The 20,585-nt window shown below is 43.5% G+C and overlaps 1 protein-coding gene across 3 annotated transcripts in view; it reads right to left on the bottom strand.

Annotated features, from left to right (window-relative positions):
- LOC148508642 (uncharacterized) overlaps nt 1–20,585 on the bottom strand; it is a 153,654-nt gene that overhangs the window by 36,442 nt on the left and 96,627 nt on the right. For all 3 annotated transcript variants that reach the window (XM_088444208.1, XM_088444209.1, XM_088444210.1), the window contains 2 exons: nt 15,420–15,532; nt 8,552–8,632 (listed from right to left, as the gene is read on the bottom strand). In XM_088444208.1, coding sequence (XP_088300334.1) covers nt 8,552–8,632; nt 15,420–15,532 — 194 coding nt within the window. The remainder of the gene's footprint in view (nt 1–8,551; nt 8,633–15,419; nt 15,533–20,585) is intronic.

Genomic DNA, 20,585 nt, shown 5'->3' with positions numbered 1-20,585 from the left:
ACAACCCCCAGGTCCCAAACCGGCTTTTCAAAAAGCCGAGACTCAAGTCTGCTACACTGCAGACTTTCTCCTGGAGGTTTAAAACACATAAGACAGGAATCTGGGACAAATGTACCTGCCACAGACCACTTTACCAATGATCCTATCACAATATATATACACACACTCGCACACATACAAATATATACACATACGAATACACGCACAAACAGTACACACATACATGCATACAAATACACACACAAATACATACACGTGCATACAAATACACACACACACAAATACTGATAATATCGTGGCTCCACATTACTGAAGCCAGTCGGGGGGGGGGGGGTTCAAGTTACTTAGAACCCCCCTGCGTGTGCTACTGGGGTGTATGTATTTCATTACATTGTATATAAAAAATTCGAATCTATTACCAGGACTCATGCTCTACGCACATCTCTGATGTTGGACCTGCACATGCGCAGAAACCACGCTGAGCATGTGTATTTTTGGGGCTGTGATGTCGCTCGCAGTGCCGCAAACAAAGCAGCATGATTGGCATGCGGATAGCAATTGATGGCAGCACCGGGACGGCAACATGCAGCATTACAAAAAATGGGGGTTGGTGGGGGGTGTTTGCCCTATTTTCTAGGTATGCTGAAGCCAGTGGCTGCGTCCTTGGGATCAAATTCACTGGCTTCAGCTGCATAGATTTCCCGGTGATCATGAGTAACTTGGTGGTGACCAATGTTCACGCAGTTGATCCGATGCTGCATCCTCGGACACAGCGGCGGATCAGAGAAGCCGGCAGGTGGTGTCTATTTACAAAAGACGCCTCCTGCAGCATTAGCATATTATTGCACTGTGTCGCTGTGTACAAAGACGCTGTGGCTGTGTGATATGTGTCCATCTCTGGCTCAGAGTAATAGAGCCTTTCTCCTATGTATACTATAAATGACAGTGCACTGCTTTATTCCATGTATGAATCAGGAAATCAGGCCTTTGACTTTTACATCTGCTACTAACACTGTCAGGCTTCATCTCTACCTTATCGTTGGCTGTGGGTGTCCGCATTTGTATGCCCGGGGAAGAAATACTGCTGTTTTGTAGCTGCACATATCTACACGTAAATACTATATGTTTCTTGTTGCAACAGAATGTTTTTTTTCCGCCTCTGCATCTAAAGTTGTAATAGCATTAATAGTTATTGAAGAGGTTCAGGACAATGGCAAAGTATAAAGCCATCAGCTGATAACAGAACTCCAAGGTGACTTCTCATGTCCTTGTAATCTAAACAAAAGAGTATATGTTATGCTGTGTAGCAGCTTGTAAATACTTGAAATAGTAAGTGAAGGAATTATACTGGTTATAGTGTTGAAGGTCATGAACTTACTATAAAATGTGAATTTAAAATAAATAAAAGTTAAGTGGGGATATCATCAAAAAAGCATGGGAACCGTTGTGTATGTGTACAGTTTCAGATGTGTGTTGCCTAATTCCTTTTCAAACTTGAATGGTTCAGTCAAGGTTCAGTTAATAAATATGCAGGGCCATAACTAGGGGTCTGTGACCTGTACCACACTGTCACTGACTCACAGTACCTGGAACGGCACCTTGCAGCCAGTAGCGCTACTGCAAAGCTCTGGGCAGGCACACTGCAGCATGCAGAACTGCCCGGGCAGTGCTCTACTTCCCAGAGCTGGCGCCATGCCCCCTAGTCATAACGTCACTGGTTTAGGGGGTGGACTCAGCAGAGGGTGCACTGAGACCCTGTTATGGCACTGAAAATATGACTTATTTTGTAATGTACTCTGAAAAATACTTTTTATATACTGTATATGTGTAATTTCCTTAAGCGCATCCCATACATATATTCTTTAGTGTGAAATAGTGGTAAAAGTTCAGCAAAATAAAATATCCATACATGAAATGAAAATCTATAATTAATTTATGTTATAATTAATTCAATTAAAAATTGTACATAATGTTCATATATAAGGTGGCTATTTTAAATGAATTATAAATGAATCCTAATACCAGTATACATTTGACAAAACGACACATAACAAATATGTTCTGGATAAAAAAAAGGATATATAAAAATATATATATATATATATATATATATATATATCCTCTTTTTATATATCCTGGTCAGCTGCTAAGGGGAACATTATCCCCCTGTGTAGTTGTTGGTACCTATGGGGAGACTTCCTTCTGAGTGCACATGTCCCCTGTACAGACGATCCCTCCTCCCCACCATCCTGTAGGTGCAGCAGCTGCTGAGGGCAACAGAAGTAGACTGAGTAAGCCTCCGATCACTTCAGAGGTCAGCGTTCCCAGTAATGCATTGCGCGGGTGACGTCATGACGTCACCCGCGCAGTGAGGAACCAGAGCGGCCGCGTCTGCTGGATCAATTGATCCAGTCTCCGGGATTCCGACTGCTATCGGGATTCCTGCGCTGGTATTCATAACTACATCCCGTCCAGTGGTGGTCTTAGACTCTATGCCAGTGTATTTGGTTGTGCCAATTTCACCCGTTTGCATTTATAATCTATGTGCATGTGTGTATTTTGATACATTCGCTGTCCGGTTTTGAGCTCCAGGGTTATTGTATCTACTTCGTGTTTCTCATTGTACACTGCGCACTGTTCCTACAGTGCCAACACATCTATGCCTCTCACTGGGCCTGATTCAGCATGGATTACAACTGCTAAAGCGTACGCAGGCGGCGGATTGGATTATTGCCTACCGTGCATGCATTGCAGTGCGCATGCACAAAGGCATCAGAGCCATCGCAGAATGGTTGACAGGCAATGAGTGTTTGGGGGTGGTGATGGGGGGGTCGGTGAAATGCAGGCTTGTCTGGCCATTTGAACGCAGTTGCATGGGCGTGCATAAATTAGTCACTGCAACGGCATACGCAGCTTGTGTACTCACTACGTACAACGTGGTTAGCAATTTCTGAGTAGTGTCAGACCTACTATAATTCTGTGCGAGAGGCCGATGTTACTTGATGTTCCCGATGTATACGCAGAACTGCAAGGTATTACGGATGTGAGATATCGGTAGTGGGCGTCACTATGCTGGCTGTGCGGTGGCTTTGTGATTGCATTCATTAGCATATTTTCGCAGCAGACCTATGCACTCTTCCCATAGTGCCAATACCTCCACAGATGTACATTATTGCATGCTACGTGCTGTACAAACAGTGCAAATACCTACGTGTACATTATTACATGATATGTGCCATACAGACAGTGTCAACACCTCTCTGTACCTTATTGCAAGCTATGCACTGTACAAATAGTGCCTACATATTCATGTACCATATGTATCTTATTGCATGCTACAAAACTACCACTTCTCGGAGTATCACAACTATACCCCTTTTGGTGTGTTCCACCATAGAAGCAAAACTCCATGGCTTTACACAAGTACAACTACTTCATATAGTTAGACTAAGGGGCATATCCAATTAGCAGCGGGGTTTACCCCGCAGCTAATTGTTGCGCTGTCTTCGATGAAGGGGCATCTTTAGAGAGGAGGGGGCCCGTGTGCATCCCCCTTTCAGGGGCCCCCTCCTCTCTCCCCGTGGCCAGCAACCGACTGGTGCGGCTGGTCGGCCACCGCAGAATCAGCAGACTCTGGGCACAAGAGTGTAACCAGAGTCTACTGCGCATGCGCAGATTGCCGGAGAAATAGTGCGGCTGACATTTTCCCTGCGATTTCCTCACAGCGCATGCACAAAATGCCGGAAAAGTGTCTGTGGCGGACATTTTCCGGCGTTTTAAGCAGCGCTGAGAGACCCGATGTGGGACCTCAGAGAGGTAAGTTTTAGATAATATGGGTGCAGGGTGTGCGGTGCGGGCCCCCTGAACCCGGGGCCTCGTGTGCACTGCGCACCCAGCCCTCATTATAGATAAACCTCTGCTTTAACGTGGAAACAAAGCCAAGCGACTCAACTATGCACGAAAGCATAGGAACTGGGGTGTAGAAAAATGGCAGCAGGTGCTCTGGACTGAAGAGTCAAAATTTTAAATATTGTAAAAGAAGGCAGTTTGTTCGCCGAAGGGGTGGAGAACGATATAATGAGTGTCTGCAGGCAATAGTGATGCATGGTGGAGGTTCCTTGCAAGTTTGGGGCTGCATTTCAGCAAATGGAGTTGGGGTTTTGGCAAGGATTAATAGTGTTCTCAATGTTGTGTGACTATGCAGGACCCATTCTGCACACTCGCAGAATGGGTCCTGTGTACACACAGATTCCTGATAATCGAGAATCTGCGATCAGCAGTGCACTTGCCTGCACTGATGTATCAGGCCCTATGTTCAGCGTAAAGAAGAACACGGAGTCCTGGAAGTCATGATATTGCCCCCACAGAGCCCTGATCTCAACATCATCGAGTGTGTCTGGAATAACATGATGAGACAGAAGGATTTGAGCAAGCCTACATCCACAGAAGATCTGTGGTTAGTTCTCCAAGATGTTTGGATTGGAACAACTTCCCTGCCAAGTTCCTTCAAAAACTGTGTGCAAGTGTACCTAGAAGTGCTGTTTTGAAGGCAAAGGGTGGTCACACCAAATATTGATTTGATTTAGATTTCTCTTCTGTTCATTCAGTTTGCATTTTGTTAATTGATAAAAATGGATAAAAAGAAACTATTAACACTTCTAATTTTGGTAGCACTCTTAGGGCCGCATTCAATTAGACGCGAAAAGCTGAGATCCGCAGAAAAGTATCGCCGATTGTGACTTTTTCACCTATCGAAAACTTATCTCCGTATTCAATTCCAAGTACTTTTCGCGTACGCGGAAAGTTAATGCAATGTAATAGTCGAAAAAGATTTGCCTCTGAATAGCAGGAGAAAAGAAGTGCATTTTTTTTATTTTGGGGTGCAAAGGTGGGGAAACCACTCAGAACCCTTGGGACATCCCCCAAAGGACAATTGCGTAAAAAAATTCCAGAAAAAAAACTTAACACCCCAAGAAAGTACTTTCAATTACGGGGCGAAAAAGCACAAAGTGAGGGGACAAATTAAAAAACTAGCAACATAAGGTTCTGGGGGTGCCCTAAAAAGGGGCCAAGGGTTTTTGGGGTTGCAGGTGCTTTTATGACAGAGGAATTTCACTTTTATTAAAACTTCACTTTAGCGATATTAAAAGATGCTAGCACCCATTTTCAGGTACCCCAAATTTGACAGGACTACTTATTTTCTCCAAAAAATACTGCTTTATGCCATTCTTCACCACTTGTGCAAAGATGCTAATTAAAGGCAATTGTGCAAACTTAAGTACCCCAAACAGTTTTATTAGGGCTAATCGGGCACTACTACATTGATCCCTGATGTTTCTGCATTTTTTGGGGGGGTTCAGGCTGATTTCTCCGATTCTGATACCACTTTCAGCCTGTTCTGACTTTGCATGTCGGCGTTTTTGCATCTTTTGGAATTGAATACGGCGAATAGCGGGGACGCGCACGAAAAGATTCTGTGGCCAAAAGACGCGATGTAGGTGAAATGTCCGTCAGGCGGAACTTTATTGCGGGTGCAAAACTAATTGAATACGGGCCAAACTTTGCAGCATTTTTCCACGCCTGCCTAAATCTTTTGCACAGTACTATATATATATATATATATATGCATGCAGTCAGGTCCATAAATATTGGGACATTGTCAGAATTTTCATATTTTGGCCTCTATTCACCACCACAATGGCTTTGAAATGAAACAAACAAGATGTGCTTTAACTGCAGACTTTCAGATTTAATTTGAGGGTAATTACATCCAAATCAGGTGAACGGTGTAGGAATTACAATGGTTTCTATATGTGCCTCCCACTTTTTAAGGGGCCAAAAGTAATGGGACTATCAACTCAAAAGCTATTTCATGGACAGGTGTGTGCTATTCCCTTGTTATTTCATTATCAATTAAGCAGGTAGAAGGTCTGGAGTTGATTCTAGGTGTGACATTTGCATTTGGAATCAGTTGCTGTCGACTCTCAATATGAGATCCAAAGAGCTGTCACTATCAGTGAAGCAAGCCATCATTAGGCTGAGAAATCAAAACAAACCCATCAGAGAGATAGCAAAAACACTAGGTGTGGCCAAATCAACTGTTTGGAACATTCTTAAAAAGAAAGAATGCACCGGAGAGCTCAGCAACACCAAAAGACCCGGAAGACCACGGAAAACAACTGTGGTGGATGACAGAAGGATTATTTCCCTGGTGAAGAAAAACCCCTTCACAACAACTGGCCAAATCAAGAACACTATCCAGGAGGTAGGTGTATATGTGTCAAAGTCAACAATCAAGAGAAGACTTCACAAGAGTGAATATAGAGGGTTCACCACAAGATGTAAACCATTGGTGAGCCTCAAAAACAGGAAGACCAGATTAGAGTTTGCCAAACAACATCTAAAAAAGCCATTACAGTTCTGGAACAACATCCTATGGACAGATGAGACAAATATCAACTTGTACCAGAGTGATGGGAAGAGAAGAGTATGGAGAAGGAAAGGAACTGCTCATGATCCAAAACATACCACCTCATCAGTGAAGCATGGTGGTGGTAGTGTCATGGTGTGGGCATGTATGGCTGCCAATTGAACTGGTTCCCTTGTATTTATTATTGATGATGTGACTGCTGACAAAAGCAGCAGAATGAATTCTGAAGTGTTTCGGGCAATATTATATGCTCATATTTAGTCAAATGCTTCAGAACTCATTGGACGGCGCTTCACAGTGCAGATGGACAAATACCCGAAGCATATTGCAAAAGCAACCAAAGAGTTTTTTAAGGCTAAAAAGTGGAATGTTATGCAATGGCCAAGTCAATCCCCTGACCTGAATCCGATTGAGCATGCATTTCACTTGATGAAGACAAAACTGAAGGGAAAATGCCCAAAGAACAAGCAGGAACTGAAGACATTTGCTGCAGAGGACTGGCAGAGCATCACCAGGAATGAAACCCAGCGTCTGGTGATGGTTATGCGTTCCAGACTTCAGGCTGTAATTGCCTGCAAATGATTTGCAACAAAGCATTAAAAAGTGAAAGTTAGATTTAGGATTGTTTAGTTTGTCCCATTACTTTTGGCCCCTTAAAAAGTATGAGGCACATATAGAAACCGTTGTAATTCCTACACCGTTCACCTGATTTGGATGTAATTACCCTCAAATTAAATCTGAAAGTCTGCAGTTAAAGCACATCTTGTTTGTTTCATTTCAAAGCCATTGTGGTAGTGAATAGAGGCCAAAATATGAAAATTCTGACAATGTCCCAATATTTATGGACCTGACTGTATAGGTGCGTACACACTGGGCGATAAAGTGGACGACTGAACGATAACGATATCGTTATCGTTCAGTCGTCCACTTTATCGTCCATTTTTAAGCCCAAAAAGATGAACGATGACGACGACGCGCGTTCCCGCGGGTCGTTCGTCATCGTCGTTCATCGGGCTGACATGCAGGCCAACCTGACGATCTCGTCAGGTTGCTGCATGTCAGGGAATGGGGGAGAGAGCCCGGGGCTGAACGATATCGTTAATGATATCGTTCAGCAGCTGTGCTCAATGTCATAAACGACATTGAGCACAGCCTGCCGGGGACACACTAGACGATATCGCTCAGGGAGCATATCGTCTAGTGTGTACGCACCTTATGTATAAATATATATACACACACACACACACAAACACACACACACATTTTTCAATGCATGTAGTTCAGAGGCAACATTCGCTCAATTCCCATCCATCTCTGCATTCGGCTTGTAATGCCTGTAGTCATAGATGTTTCTTTCAGATGCCCCAAGACTGCTCTCTATGATTTAAGATGGTTAAGCACTAGTGTTCTTTTTACTCTACCCTCTCCACCCAAACAGTCTTGGATAGCAGTTTGATACAGTTTTTAACCATAAATTAAATATACATAATAACATGAACTATTGCACTGTTACCTCTTTTAAAATGTGCCTTTTTATCACAATATGATTATGACATTCAACAGGTGCCTAGAAAAAACACTCATTGATCCCACTGTTTTGTTTCAGCAATTGTACTTTGGCCCCAGGCAATCCTAGTATTGGGGGTGAATGTTCCGGCCCCTACCTCTAAAATGGTGGCTCGTTACACTACACAGCCAATGGTGGGGGCTAAAGCGTTGGTGGTTTCAAGCCTGATGAAAATCGCTGCACAGTAACTGCAATATGCTTTTGCTGAGTATTGAATCAGGTGGTTTTGAGGCCAAAATTTCCATTGATTTTACATTTCCTCTTTCCTGTTTAACATTATTTCACTACATCCTTGAGTATCTTTATGGTCTTTGAACTCATCATTTTTTATATATTACAATTAACAACATGTATATTACAATTAATAACACGTATATTACAATATACCAACATGTATATAACAATTTACAATTAACAACATTAAAAGCTTTGTCAAGAAAATAGTGAATATCTACTTAGATAGGATGAAGTATAAACAGTGAAGACATGAACAGTTAGTGCCGACTTTGGCAGTGTTGACATAATGATTTCTGAACTGCCATATGTGTTCCTACCTGTGTAAGCAATTTTGGAAACATTTGACTTGACAGAATCTGTGTTCCTTTTGTCAGTGAACGAACAGCAATAGGACCCACCTACAATAGAGAATATATGACAAATCAAACACTAGATGACAGTTTTGTATAGCCATTGTATTTATCTGAGGCAGAGTAAGAATTTATTTTCGCCTAATAAGCTATTTGCATTGTGTTTTTACAGTTACATCATTTTAAGTAGCTGCCAACTAGACGTCAATTTTACATCAATTCCAAAATATTGATTTGTGTCATCGGAAATATACTAAATACTACTACTACTACTACTAATAATAATAATAATAATAATAATAATACTCTAATCAATCACTCTCAATTAAAATTAATGGGATGCTACGCTGGTTGACACATAAAAATAGTTTTACAGGATTCGTTTAAACTCTTGATACTGTGGTCTCTGAGTTTTTAGAAATCTTATACTCCATACAGTATGTATGTATAAATATGAGTGTGAATGAGCAACTATTATGTGTTCTATTTATCAAAACTGCAAACTTAATAAATAGTGCAACCATATAGCGTAGCTCTAATGAGGCCACATTGCGTCTGTCTGTCAGTAAAAGTCACACTTAGGAGCGCCGAGTGGGTACTTTATACCCGAACACGGGTCTGTTGGAGGGGAAGCAGCTAGATCCCCTTCCAAAGATTGACCCTGACGTCATCAGCCAGTGTCCAACGTTATTCCCTACCATCCAAGTGGGCATAGAGGGGGAATATAATCATGTGGCGAGCATAGCGAGCCATCGAGCCCGAAGCGTGACGAGCGAAGCGAGCCTGTGAGGGGCCAACTTTCTTTTTTTGCTGGACTGTGTGGGCAGGAAACTTCACCTCCGCCCTCAGTTCACGTCACTTCCAGGTACAGTATCTAAAGGGGAACTATACCTTTTCCGGTTGAAGCGCCCGTGCCCTTCAGGCCCCCATGCCTCTGATCCCGATGCTGTACTTCGGGCAGATAGAGAGGTCTGACTGCTGCAGGAGCCTCTCTCCCTAGCCCAGCACACATGCTTCTATCACACTGTGATGTGCTAGGGAGAAAGATAGGCTGCTGCAGTCATTCTCTCTCCCTGTGTGATGTGCTGGGGGGAGCGATCACACTCACCTTCCTCCCCGGACACCGGCACTCCCACACTGGACACCGCCCCCTCTGTACTGTGAACAGGGCCGGTTCTAGACATTGCGGAGCTCTAGGCGAAAGTTCCCAGTTGCGCCCCCCTCCCAAAAAAACCCAACCTTTTTTTTAGATGGCGTTCCTCTGTGCGCGCGCTTCCGGAAAGGGGGCGTGTCCTTGCGGAACACCCCCAATTCATAACACTGTGGGGCATGCCCAGCACTTACGAAGGTGCTGGGCTTCCCCCAAGCTCTCCCCTCATGGTGAATAATTGCCATGTGCAGTAATGCGCCTTACACAGTATGTCTTACACAGTAATGCTCTTTATAACACATTATGCCACATGCAGTAATGCCCTTTATAACACATTATGCCACATGCAGTAATGCCCTGTATAACACATTATGCCACACGCACTAATGCCCTTTATAACACATTACACCACACGCAGTAATGGCCTTTATAATACATTATGCCATATGCAGTAAGGCCCTTTATAACACATTATGCCACATGCAGTGATGCCCTTTATAACACATTATGCCACATGCAGTAATGCCCTTTATAACACATTTTGCCACATGCAGTAATGCCCCGTATAATACATTATGCCATACACAGTAATATCCTCTATAACACATTATGCCACACGCAGTAATGCCCTGTATAATACATTGTGCCACACACAGTAATTCCCTTTATAATACATTATCCCCAATTCAAATTACGACACACAGTGGTGCCCCTTTACACAATGCCCAAATTAGTGCCATTTATACAGAAGGCCCACAGTAGTAGTGCACCTAATACAATGCCCCAGTAGTAGTACCCCTTATACAATGCCCACAGCAGTGGTGCCCCTTATATAATGGCCCCCCCAAGTGGTGCCCCCCATGCAGTGCCCTCATTAATAGTGCCCGCAGTGGTAATGCCCACAGTAGTAGTGCCCCCATTGGTAATGTCCTCTATAATAGTGCCCCCATTGGTAGTGCCCCCAATAGTAGTGCCCACAGTAGTAATGCCCCTATAATAGTGCCCACATTAGTAGTGCCCCCAGTAGTAATGCCCCTTATAGTAGTACCCACAGTAGTAATGCCTCTATAAAAGTGCCCACAGTTGTAATTCTCACATTAGTAGTGCCCCCAGTAATGCCCCCTATAGTAGTGCCCACAGTTGTAATGCCCCCATTAGTAGTGCCTCCAGTAGTAATGCCCACTATCGTAATGACCCATTAGTAGTGCCCCCAGTAGTAATGTCTCCACTAGTAATGCCCCCTATAGTAGTGCCTCCAGTAGTAATGCCCCCATTAGTAGTGTCCACTGTAATAATGCCCCCTATATTAATGCCCCCATTAGTAGTGACCACTGTTGTAATGTCCCCAGTAGCAATGTCCCCTTATAGTTGTGCCCATAATAGTAATGCCCCCCTATAGCCATGCCCCCAGAAGTAATGCCCCATATAGAAATCCCCCCTATAGCCATGCCCCCAGTGCTGGTGCTTCTGAAAAAAAAATACAATTATAAAACAAACACAATACTTACCTTAAGCCCCGCTCCTCTGTCCGCTGCCATCTGGACCGACCGCAGCTCCACCACGGATCTATGGGAGGGATGTTATGACGTCACGACGTCCCTCTCATAGTGCTCTCTGTGGGAGCCGGAGCTCAGGTGTGAGCTCCGGCTCCTTGGACCTACGGGAGGGACGTCGTGACGTCACGACGTCCTTCCCATAGTGCTCTCTGCCGGAAGCAGGGAGGGCTGCCGCTGCAGGGAAGGTGCCAGGTGCCCTCTGATAACAAATATCAGTGGGCGTCTGGCAAATGGAGTCTCCCTGCAGCGGCTAGCGGGGGAGGGACCGGCGCTGTTTTTTTTTCTAGGATTTATTTTTTTTATCTCCTAGGGACTCAGTGGCGCCCTCTAGGGGCCGGTGCTCCGGGCGACGGCCCTGTTAGCCCGCTCCTAGAACCGCCAATGACTGTGAATATATTATATTTGTTTTCTTTTTCATAAGGAGGGAGTCTAGCCACACCTCCCAAAGTTGGACACAGCCCTGGTTATACCCACCCAAGACACTGTAAGGGGGTCATGCTGAGCTGGATACATTGTCTATTTCCTTTGCATATGATGCACAAATTTCTACTGCACATGAGAGCAAGAAAAAGGATGGATTAACTTCCAGATTTGGTACTTGAGCTTTTGCCCTTCTGCTCCATCCATGGGAGCTGTCTGTTCTTCCACAGCTTGCCTTAGGATACATACATTACAGTTTCACAGGTACTGTATACAACCCCAGGCACACTCCTTACATGACACATTCAGTGGAGATGTAGTACTATAAGGGTTCCATACCTGCCATTTGAGCAGGAATGACATAACACTAAGGGTGAATTGTGGTTGTATACATTTAAAATGTCGACATTTGAAAAGTCGACATTCCATAAGTCCAACATTCACAATGTTCACAATGATAGAATGTTGACATGGCAGAATGCTGACATTCACAATGTCGACATCCAATGTTTGGACAATTTTAGGGTTAGGTTGCAATGAGGGTTAGAATCAGCAATATTCACTTCCACTACAGACATCTGCACTCTCAACATGCCACCCATTCACAATGTTGACATTATGAATGTCGACATGTGACATGTCGAACTCCCGTCCATGTTGACAATCTGAACTTTGACAAATTGTACCCCACCCATTGTACCTCTCAATACCATTTTCTTTGGTAGGAGAAAGTACACACTAATGATGCTGGTCGCCTGCACTAGCTAGTGACGGATTTACCGCTAGGGAATGCAAGCTGCCACTTAGGGCCTGGCGGGGCCCGCCAACAGGGCTGTATAGGCCTTTTTACATCCAGTTCCAGCCTCGGCAGACTGTCAGCACATCTATTGGACAGCTGCTGGGTGCCGCTCTGTCTCACAGCCCTCCTCTCCCCACTCTGTGCTGTGTGCTGCCTGTGACCAGTAACGTCACACCCACAGGAGAGAGGAGCTCTCCATGCAGGGCCGGCTCTAGGGGTGTTCGACCAGTGCAGTTGAACACGGGCGCCACCCATAGAGGGCGCACCCCTCCCCAATACTGTCCCGCTGCTCCATCCGTGGGCTGGGCACGCGGCTGGTCTAATCAGGAGGTTGGGAACCCACACTGCCACAGCTGTGTGGTGGTGTCGGACCCTGGAGTCTGAATGGATGCTGCGCAGATGCACGCGGGATCCATTCAGTGACGGGAGAGGGCTGTGGGAAGCCCAGCTAGTGAGGCTCCTCCCTGCCTGACGTTATTTGGAGGCATGCAATGCGGGCATGCCTCCAAATAACGTCACACAGGGGACATGTTCTATGGTAATTAGACCACGCCCTCATTTTCGGTCCTGCCTCCATGCTGACTGGAAGGTGAGTGCCATTGGTAAGGAAGGGTCGTGGGTGTGTGTGTGGCTATGGGGGGCTCTGATTGTGTGTGGCTATGGGTGCAGTGTGTATATGTGTGGCTATGGGGTCCTGTGTGTCTGCTGGTATGGGGGTCCTTTGTGTGTGTGCAGCTATGGGGTCCTGTGTGTCTGCTGCTATGGGGGTCCTTTGTGTGTGTGCAGCTATGTGGGCCCTGTGTGTGTGCGGATATGTGAGCCCTGTGTTTGTGTTGCTATAGGGGCCCTGTAGTATGTGTGTGGCTATAGGGCAGTGTTTGTGAGGCTATTAGGGCAGTGTGTGTGTGTGTAATATTGCATGCAGTTGAAGGAGTGGGGCCCCTAACTGCTATCTTGCTTAGGGCCCCCTGAGGTCTAAATCTGCCTCTGGCACTAGCTAGTGGCTTCTGATTGGCTGATTGTGGACTGTTCTCTGAAGCTGATACTGTTTTCTTCATTGATCCTGCCCACTGTACTTTGTATGATTTTGTTGGGGTATTCTAGAATGTTTTTTATTTTGCAACTTTTACAGGTATTCACAAATAAAAAAGTTATACTACTATATTGTAGCATTTATTTTTCTATAAACCAAACCTAATACCAAATGCATATTTCACTATCAAAATAAATGTTAGCAAACTTTTCTTGTGCTTATGACCTGGGTGGGTGTAAGTGTGTGTATTTCTGGGGCTGAGCAGATTACTCTGACTCAATAAATGGATGTACAGTAAATATGGTATCTTTATATGCGTTTGGTTTAAGCATTTATTTTAAAACACAAATGAGCCCAACACCTCATCACCCTCATACAGTAAGTGACTAATAAAAGTCTCCAGTAACAGAGACTAGAAACTTCTACACAGCAAATATTAGGGTTTACTACAGATTCATCAAGATGCAGGTTGACATGCATCCAACAGTGAGTCTATAGGTACTGTGAAGATAAATGTATGCTCCAGTCAACATATTTTACATGTTATTTATTCAGGAGGAAACAATTTTCCTGAAACTAATGCAAACATCAGTCAGGCAGAAAGGTGAAGACTTTACATTAGTGATTGACTGTACAGCGTAAATGACTACTTCAAGGGTATGAATTTTGCTGCTAAAATGTATTTTGCTGCCAAGTTATTTTTAACAAAGCATAACCACAAACTGCTGGAAAACATGGCACTGCATCATGGGGCAAAACGCCAAATGGTCACCTGTTAGGCTGGATAGAGATTGCAAGTGTATTATGTGGAGCAAATGTATGATATGGTATGACACCCCCTTTTATAATAGATGCATAAAGCCCTGCAACATGAATGTTATCAATACTTCCATTATATAATTGAATAGTGTTAGTCTTCTTTTTACCATCCTTATGTCAACCTTCTGAAGACTACATAGCTAAAGTAAATTAAGGGGAGGCATTAGCTTTATACTGTATAAACCCTTTGGTGCTTATGGATGGTAAATTATTATATTCATTACAGTTAAGTGTATTAGGAGCCCACGTACTGCAGCAGAGACATCCATTTTCTTACTAGTAAGCAGTAAGGCGTGCCTTTGGATATTTCCAGAATGAGAGATCTGTGGAGAATGAACTGTGGGCCTGATTCAGACCCGGGCGCTATTTGCGTTCGCTCGCTGGCTAAAAGGGGCCGCTATTTAAATCATGTGCTCGCACTGCGTCGCGTAAAGCCGCCCACTTTTTAATAGCGAGCGGACGCACTATGCGCTCGCACCTGTATAAAGAAGACGCCCCTTTGCCACTCGCAACACACGTCATCTCCGGCAGTTGTAGGATTCATCGGGAACATCGAGAGCCATCGGAGCTGCTCGCAGCGCTTGTGGTAGCCTTTTCCCACCACAACATTGCGAGCAGTTCAGGCTAAAATACAGCCCAGTCACATGTGTAATGACGCTACTTTGCTAATTATGCACACCCATTAAACGCCGTTCTGACGGTCAGGCATGCCTGCGTTCGCACATCCACACCCCCGTTTTCAAGCACCTTCCCCTGTTACCACCCACAAAATAGCGGCCCGACTGCGGGCTACGGACGAGCACATCGTAATTACTGGTTCGCGCATGCGCATTGCGACTCATACGCATATGCAGTTTGCGAAAAATCGCTCAATGTGAGCAAGCGCAGCATAGCATCCGGGTCTGAATCAGGCCCTGTGATCACAAACCAAGTACAATTAGCTGCAGGAGTAATGATTGTCCAAACCTGATGAGGATGATTGCTAGCCAAACAGTACAGATGCTTGTCGCAACTGTGCTAACCTTATACATTTAGTATACAATCTATAGGTCACTCACACGATCCATGATTTGACCAGTAACTTCACAGTCTGAAATGTATAAAATCACATTTTTTGAGGAATCCAATAGAGATGAGACGCTTGTCAGTCCAAACCTTTGCAGCCAGTCTCCTAATGGGCACATAAAAATATATACAGTAATGCAGGGACAAAAGTTATATGTTCCTAATGTAACATTGACAGATGAACATTATCCCACCCCCCAAAAAAACAATCCTGCCTTATGTCTGAAAACAACATTTAAACATTAGCTTCTCTCCAGCACTAACTGAAGTCATTACTTTGCAGAGAGCACAAAGGTTGTGTATAAGGAATGGTGGAGATTGGTATGATAAGCCGGTGGCTGACGAGACACCTGCTGAAATCCCGACAGTGGAAGCCTGGCTGGTTGAGAATCCAGGCAGCGGTAAGTAAGTACTTTAACCTACCGCTACACCCCCTGAACCCTCCCTTGGTGACGCCTAACCCTAACCTCTAGAGGGGGTGCCTAATCCTAACCTACCCTCTAGTGGTGCCTAAACCTAACTCACCCTCCCTGCACCCTAAACCTAACCCTCCCAGGGGGTGCCTAGCCCTAACCTCTCTCATAGTGGCGCCTAACCCTAACCCCCCCCTTCCCGTAGCCTGACCCTAACCCTCCCGGGGGGGTTCCTAACCTAACATCCCCCCCTATGTTGCCTAAACCTAACCCCCCCCTTCCTGGGGACTTTGGCGTTACTTACCCATCTGGACGATCGCGATTCTGAGCTTCGAGATGCCGGCGTCAGTACCCTGTTCACTGTCGGGATATCATTGCCAGCATTTTGCCAGGCATCGGGCATCGGGATACGGGCGTCGGGACATGGACGCCCGGCATCCCGTCTGTCGGCAATGTGACTGCATACCGAATGGAAGGTGCTGATGGTTCCTTGACAAATGGAGAAGATGAAGCTGCAATCTCTAACTCACAAGCAGGTGGGTTAGAAACACCTTTAGCTTATTTCTTTATTAACATTTGTTGAAAAGTTGGTAAAAAAAACCAAATTAAAACATTTTATAAATTGGGTCATGCTGATTTATGAAATACAAATGTCTCTGATTTCAAGGTAAATATCAATTAATTTCCATCTATCTACAGTACATTGGGACAGATGTATTAAACTCTGGAAAGTGATAAAGTGGAGAGTGATAAACGACCAACCAATGAGCCCCTAACTGTTACAGGCTAGGAGATAAACTGTCATGTTAGGAGCTGATTGGTTGGTCCTTTATTACTTTCCACTTTATCACTTTCCAGGGGTTAATACATTTGCCCCAGTATCTTGTACTTGCTGCCCCTTGAGCTTAGAGAAGAGGATAAGGTGGGGAGGCTGATACCTGTAATTAAGCATGTCAGTTTGAGATATGCCTTATTTTGAGTTATACATATCCTTACATACAGTAGCTATGTGACATACATTTTGTCTCTACATAATATGAGTGCATGTTTAGGAGTTGATGATGATGATTCTTGTATTGTTGGTGTAGAATCCAGATACATCTATAGGCTATTTTTCAGCCAGTGGATTAAATTTATTTGCACTAACAAATAAAATGTCCAATTTGGCTTAAGCAGTTATACAGATTGTGAGGAATAAAATTTACCTGACTCAGAACTCAGTGACAAATACGCAGATCCCAAACATTTTAACGTGCTTTGATTAAAGTCTGAGGGGAAAATTTGAAGAGAGATAAAGTGATGCAATTGCCCAAAGCAACCAATCAGCTCCTGTCACTTATCTAGCACAGTCTTTGACGTGACAGTTAGAAGCTACTTGGTTGGTTTGGGCGAATTCTCATCTTTATCTCTCTCCAAGGCTTGATACATCTCCCCTTGAGATTCTTATTTAATTCATACTTAATCACTTGCTCAACCAGGATGGCTACAAATATAAGAAGCCAAAAGTGAGATTATTTATTGCGGGGCACATGGGGCTAAGAAAGTTATAAAGATGTTAAATGTTTATTGACACTCTTTAAAATAACAAAATGGATCCTCTGAGCTGAGTGAAATATTTCAAATGTAAGAGATGTGTGAAGAATAGAATGTGAATAAAAGTTACTCTTTGATGTGCTACAATATTACTGGTTATATGTGGTTACGGATTTTCATATGTAGTGATAATTAATGCTACCAGGTGAGGTATGAAATGCTAACAAAACTGACTATACCCCCAATTGCAGCTGAACCCTAAATACAGTCTATCCCTAACTTTAATTACAGCATAACTCTAACCCAAATTACAGCCTAACCCTAATTACAGCCTAACTAACCCTAATTACAGCCTAACTCTAACCCTAATAACAGCCTAACTCTAACCCTAAGTACAGCCTAACCCTAATTACAGCTTAACCCTAATCACAGCCTAACTCTAACCCTAATTACAGCCTAACCCTAACCCTACTTACAGCCTAACCTTAATTACAGCCTAACTCTAACCCTAATTACAGCCTAACTCTAACCCTAATTACAGCCTAACTCTAACCCAAATTACAGCCTAACCCTAATTACAGCCTAACCCTAACCCTACTTACAGCCTAATCCTAATTACAGCCTAACTCTAACCCTAATTACAGCCTAACTCTAACCCTAATTACAGCCTAACCCTAATTACAGCCTAACCCTAAACACAGCCTAACTCTAACCCTAATTGCAGTCTAACTCTAACCCTAATTACAGCCTAACCCTAATTACAGCCTAACTCTAACCCTAATTACAGCCTAACCCTAATTACAGCCTAACTCTAACCCTAATTACAGCCTAACTTTAAAGCTGGCCACACACTAGACCAACTTACATCCAACCAGCCAACTTGTTGATTGGTTGGAATGAAAATCTGGTAAGGAATGGGAGAAACTCATAATCAGCAAGTTGTGCCTAAATGTCAGAAAACAGATGAAAATGGTCGGTCAGACAAGTTTGTTAAATGTTTGATCTAAACAATTTGTTCAAACAACAGTTTTTGTCCATTTTCCGGCATTTGGGAGCAAATTGCTGATTGTCATTTGCTTTCATACCTTACCAGATTTTCATTCCAACCAATCAACTAGTTGGCTGGTTGGACAGATAATCTTTAGATGTGTGGCCATCATAACCCTAATTACAGCCTAACCCTAATTACAGCCTAACTCTAACCCTAATTACAGCCTAACCCTAATTACAGCCTAATCCTAATTACAGCCTAACTCTAACCCTAATTACAGCCTAACCCTAATTACAGCCTAACCCTAATCACAGCCTAACTCTAACCCTAATTGCAGTCTAACTCTAACCCTAATTACAGCCTAACCATAATTACAGCCTAGCTCTAACCCTAATTACAGCCTAGCCCTAATTACAGCCTAACTCTAACCCTAATTACAGCCTAACCCTAATTACAGCCTAACTCTAAAGCTGGCCACACACTAGACCAACTTACATCCAACAAGCCAACTTGTTGATTGGTTGGAATGAAAATCTGGTAAGGAATGGGAGAAACTGATAATCAGCAAGTTGTGCCTAAATGCCAGAAAACAGATGAAAATGGTCGGTCAGACAAGTTTGTTAAATGTTTGATCTAAACAATTTGTTCAAACAACAGTTTTTGTCCATTTTCCGGCATTTGGGAGCAAATTGCTGATTGTCATTTGCTTTCATACCTTACCAGATTTTCATTCCAACCAATCAACTAGTTGGCTGGTTGGACAGATAATCTTTAGATGTGTGGCCATCTTAACCCTAATTACAGCCTAACCCTAATTACAGTCTAACTCTAACCCTAATTACAGCCTAACCCTAATTACAGCCTAACCCTAACCATAATTGCAGCCTAACCCAAATTACAGCCTAAAGCTGGCCACACACTAGACCAATTTACATCCAACCAGCCAACTTGTTGATTGGTTGGAATGAAAATCTGGTAAGGAATGAAAGCAAATGACAATCAGCTATTTTCTTCCAAATGCCGGAAAATGGACAAAAACTGTTGTTTGAACAAATTGTTTAGATCAAACATTTAACAAACTTGTCTGAATGACCATTTTCATCTGTTTTCTGGCATTTAGGAGCAAATTGCTGATCATCATTTACTCCCATACATTGCCAGATTTTCATTCCAACCAATCAACAAGTTGGCTGGTTGGATGTAAGTTGGTCTAGTGTGTGGCCAGCTTTACTCTAACCCTAATTACATCCTAACCCTAATTACAGCCTAACTATAACTCTAGTTACAGCCTAACCCTAATTACAGCCTAACTAACCCTAATTACAGCCTAACCCTAATTACAGCCTAACTCTAACCCTAATTACAGCCTAATTCTAATTACAGCCTAACTCTAACCCTAATTACAACCTAACTCTAACCCTAATTACAGCCTAACACTAACCTTAATTACAGCCTAACCCTAATTACAGCCTAACTGTAACCCTAATTACAGCCTAACCCTAAACCTAATTGTAGCCTAGCCCAAACTACATATGTCGACATTGGGAAATGTTTAAAATGTTTGTATTATGTCAGTGTCGACACCCTGAACATGTTTACATCATATATGACCTATTCACAGTCAGTTTGATTTGCAAAACTAAAACTGTGACTTCCTCCGCTTGGCTGTGCCCTCCTCCTCATGGCTGCCACTCTCTGTCATACCTGGCTGAGATGAAACTGGATTGTGACTGGAGGTGTAGCTTCATTGACAGTACAGAGAATGCAAATAATAGCAGCCTACAATAGAAATATATTGAAGTAAATGGCCGGACTGTGCAGCCAATAAGTACCTAGTTCTTTATTTATGAAAAACGAGGGTTCCTTGCAGTGTAGAATGACTTTTTAACCACTGCTCCTGCTGTTTTACTAAGGTTGATTAAATAAGTGTTTTTTCATAGTTGTGGCCAATCAGATGCAGTCCTTATTATTATTAGCAGCTTTGCAGTCATCACTAACAACTTATACACTTACATAACACCAGGACCAAAGCTGACGTAAGTCAGACCCCTTCAGGGGCTACATTTGAGACTTTCAAAGCCATGTCAGACTCATTTTGGAATTACACACTCAGGCCCTCATTCAGAGGTGCTCGCAAGAAGCGAGCACTCGCTCTGAATGAGGGCGGCCACTTGACTTTTCAAGTGCGGCCTCCTGGTCGCTAGCTAAGCTGTGGGTTACCA

Source organism: Taudactylus pleione, unplaced genomic scaffold (genome assembly GCF_031769625.1).
Source record: "Taudactylus pleione unplaced genomic scaffold, aTauple2 ptg000352l, whole genome shotgun sequence".
Taxonomy (NCBI): domain Eukaryota; kingdom Metazoa; phylum Chordata; class Amphibia; order Anura; family Myobatrachidae; genus Taudactylus; species Taudactylus pleione.
The sequence above is the reverse complement of the archived record's forward strand: the minus strand, read 5'-3'. Positions and strand labels throughout refer to the sequence as shown.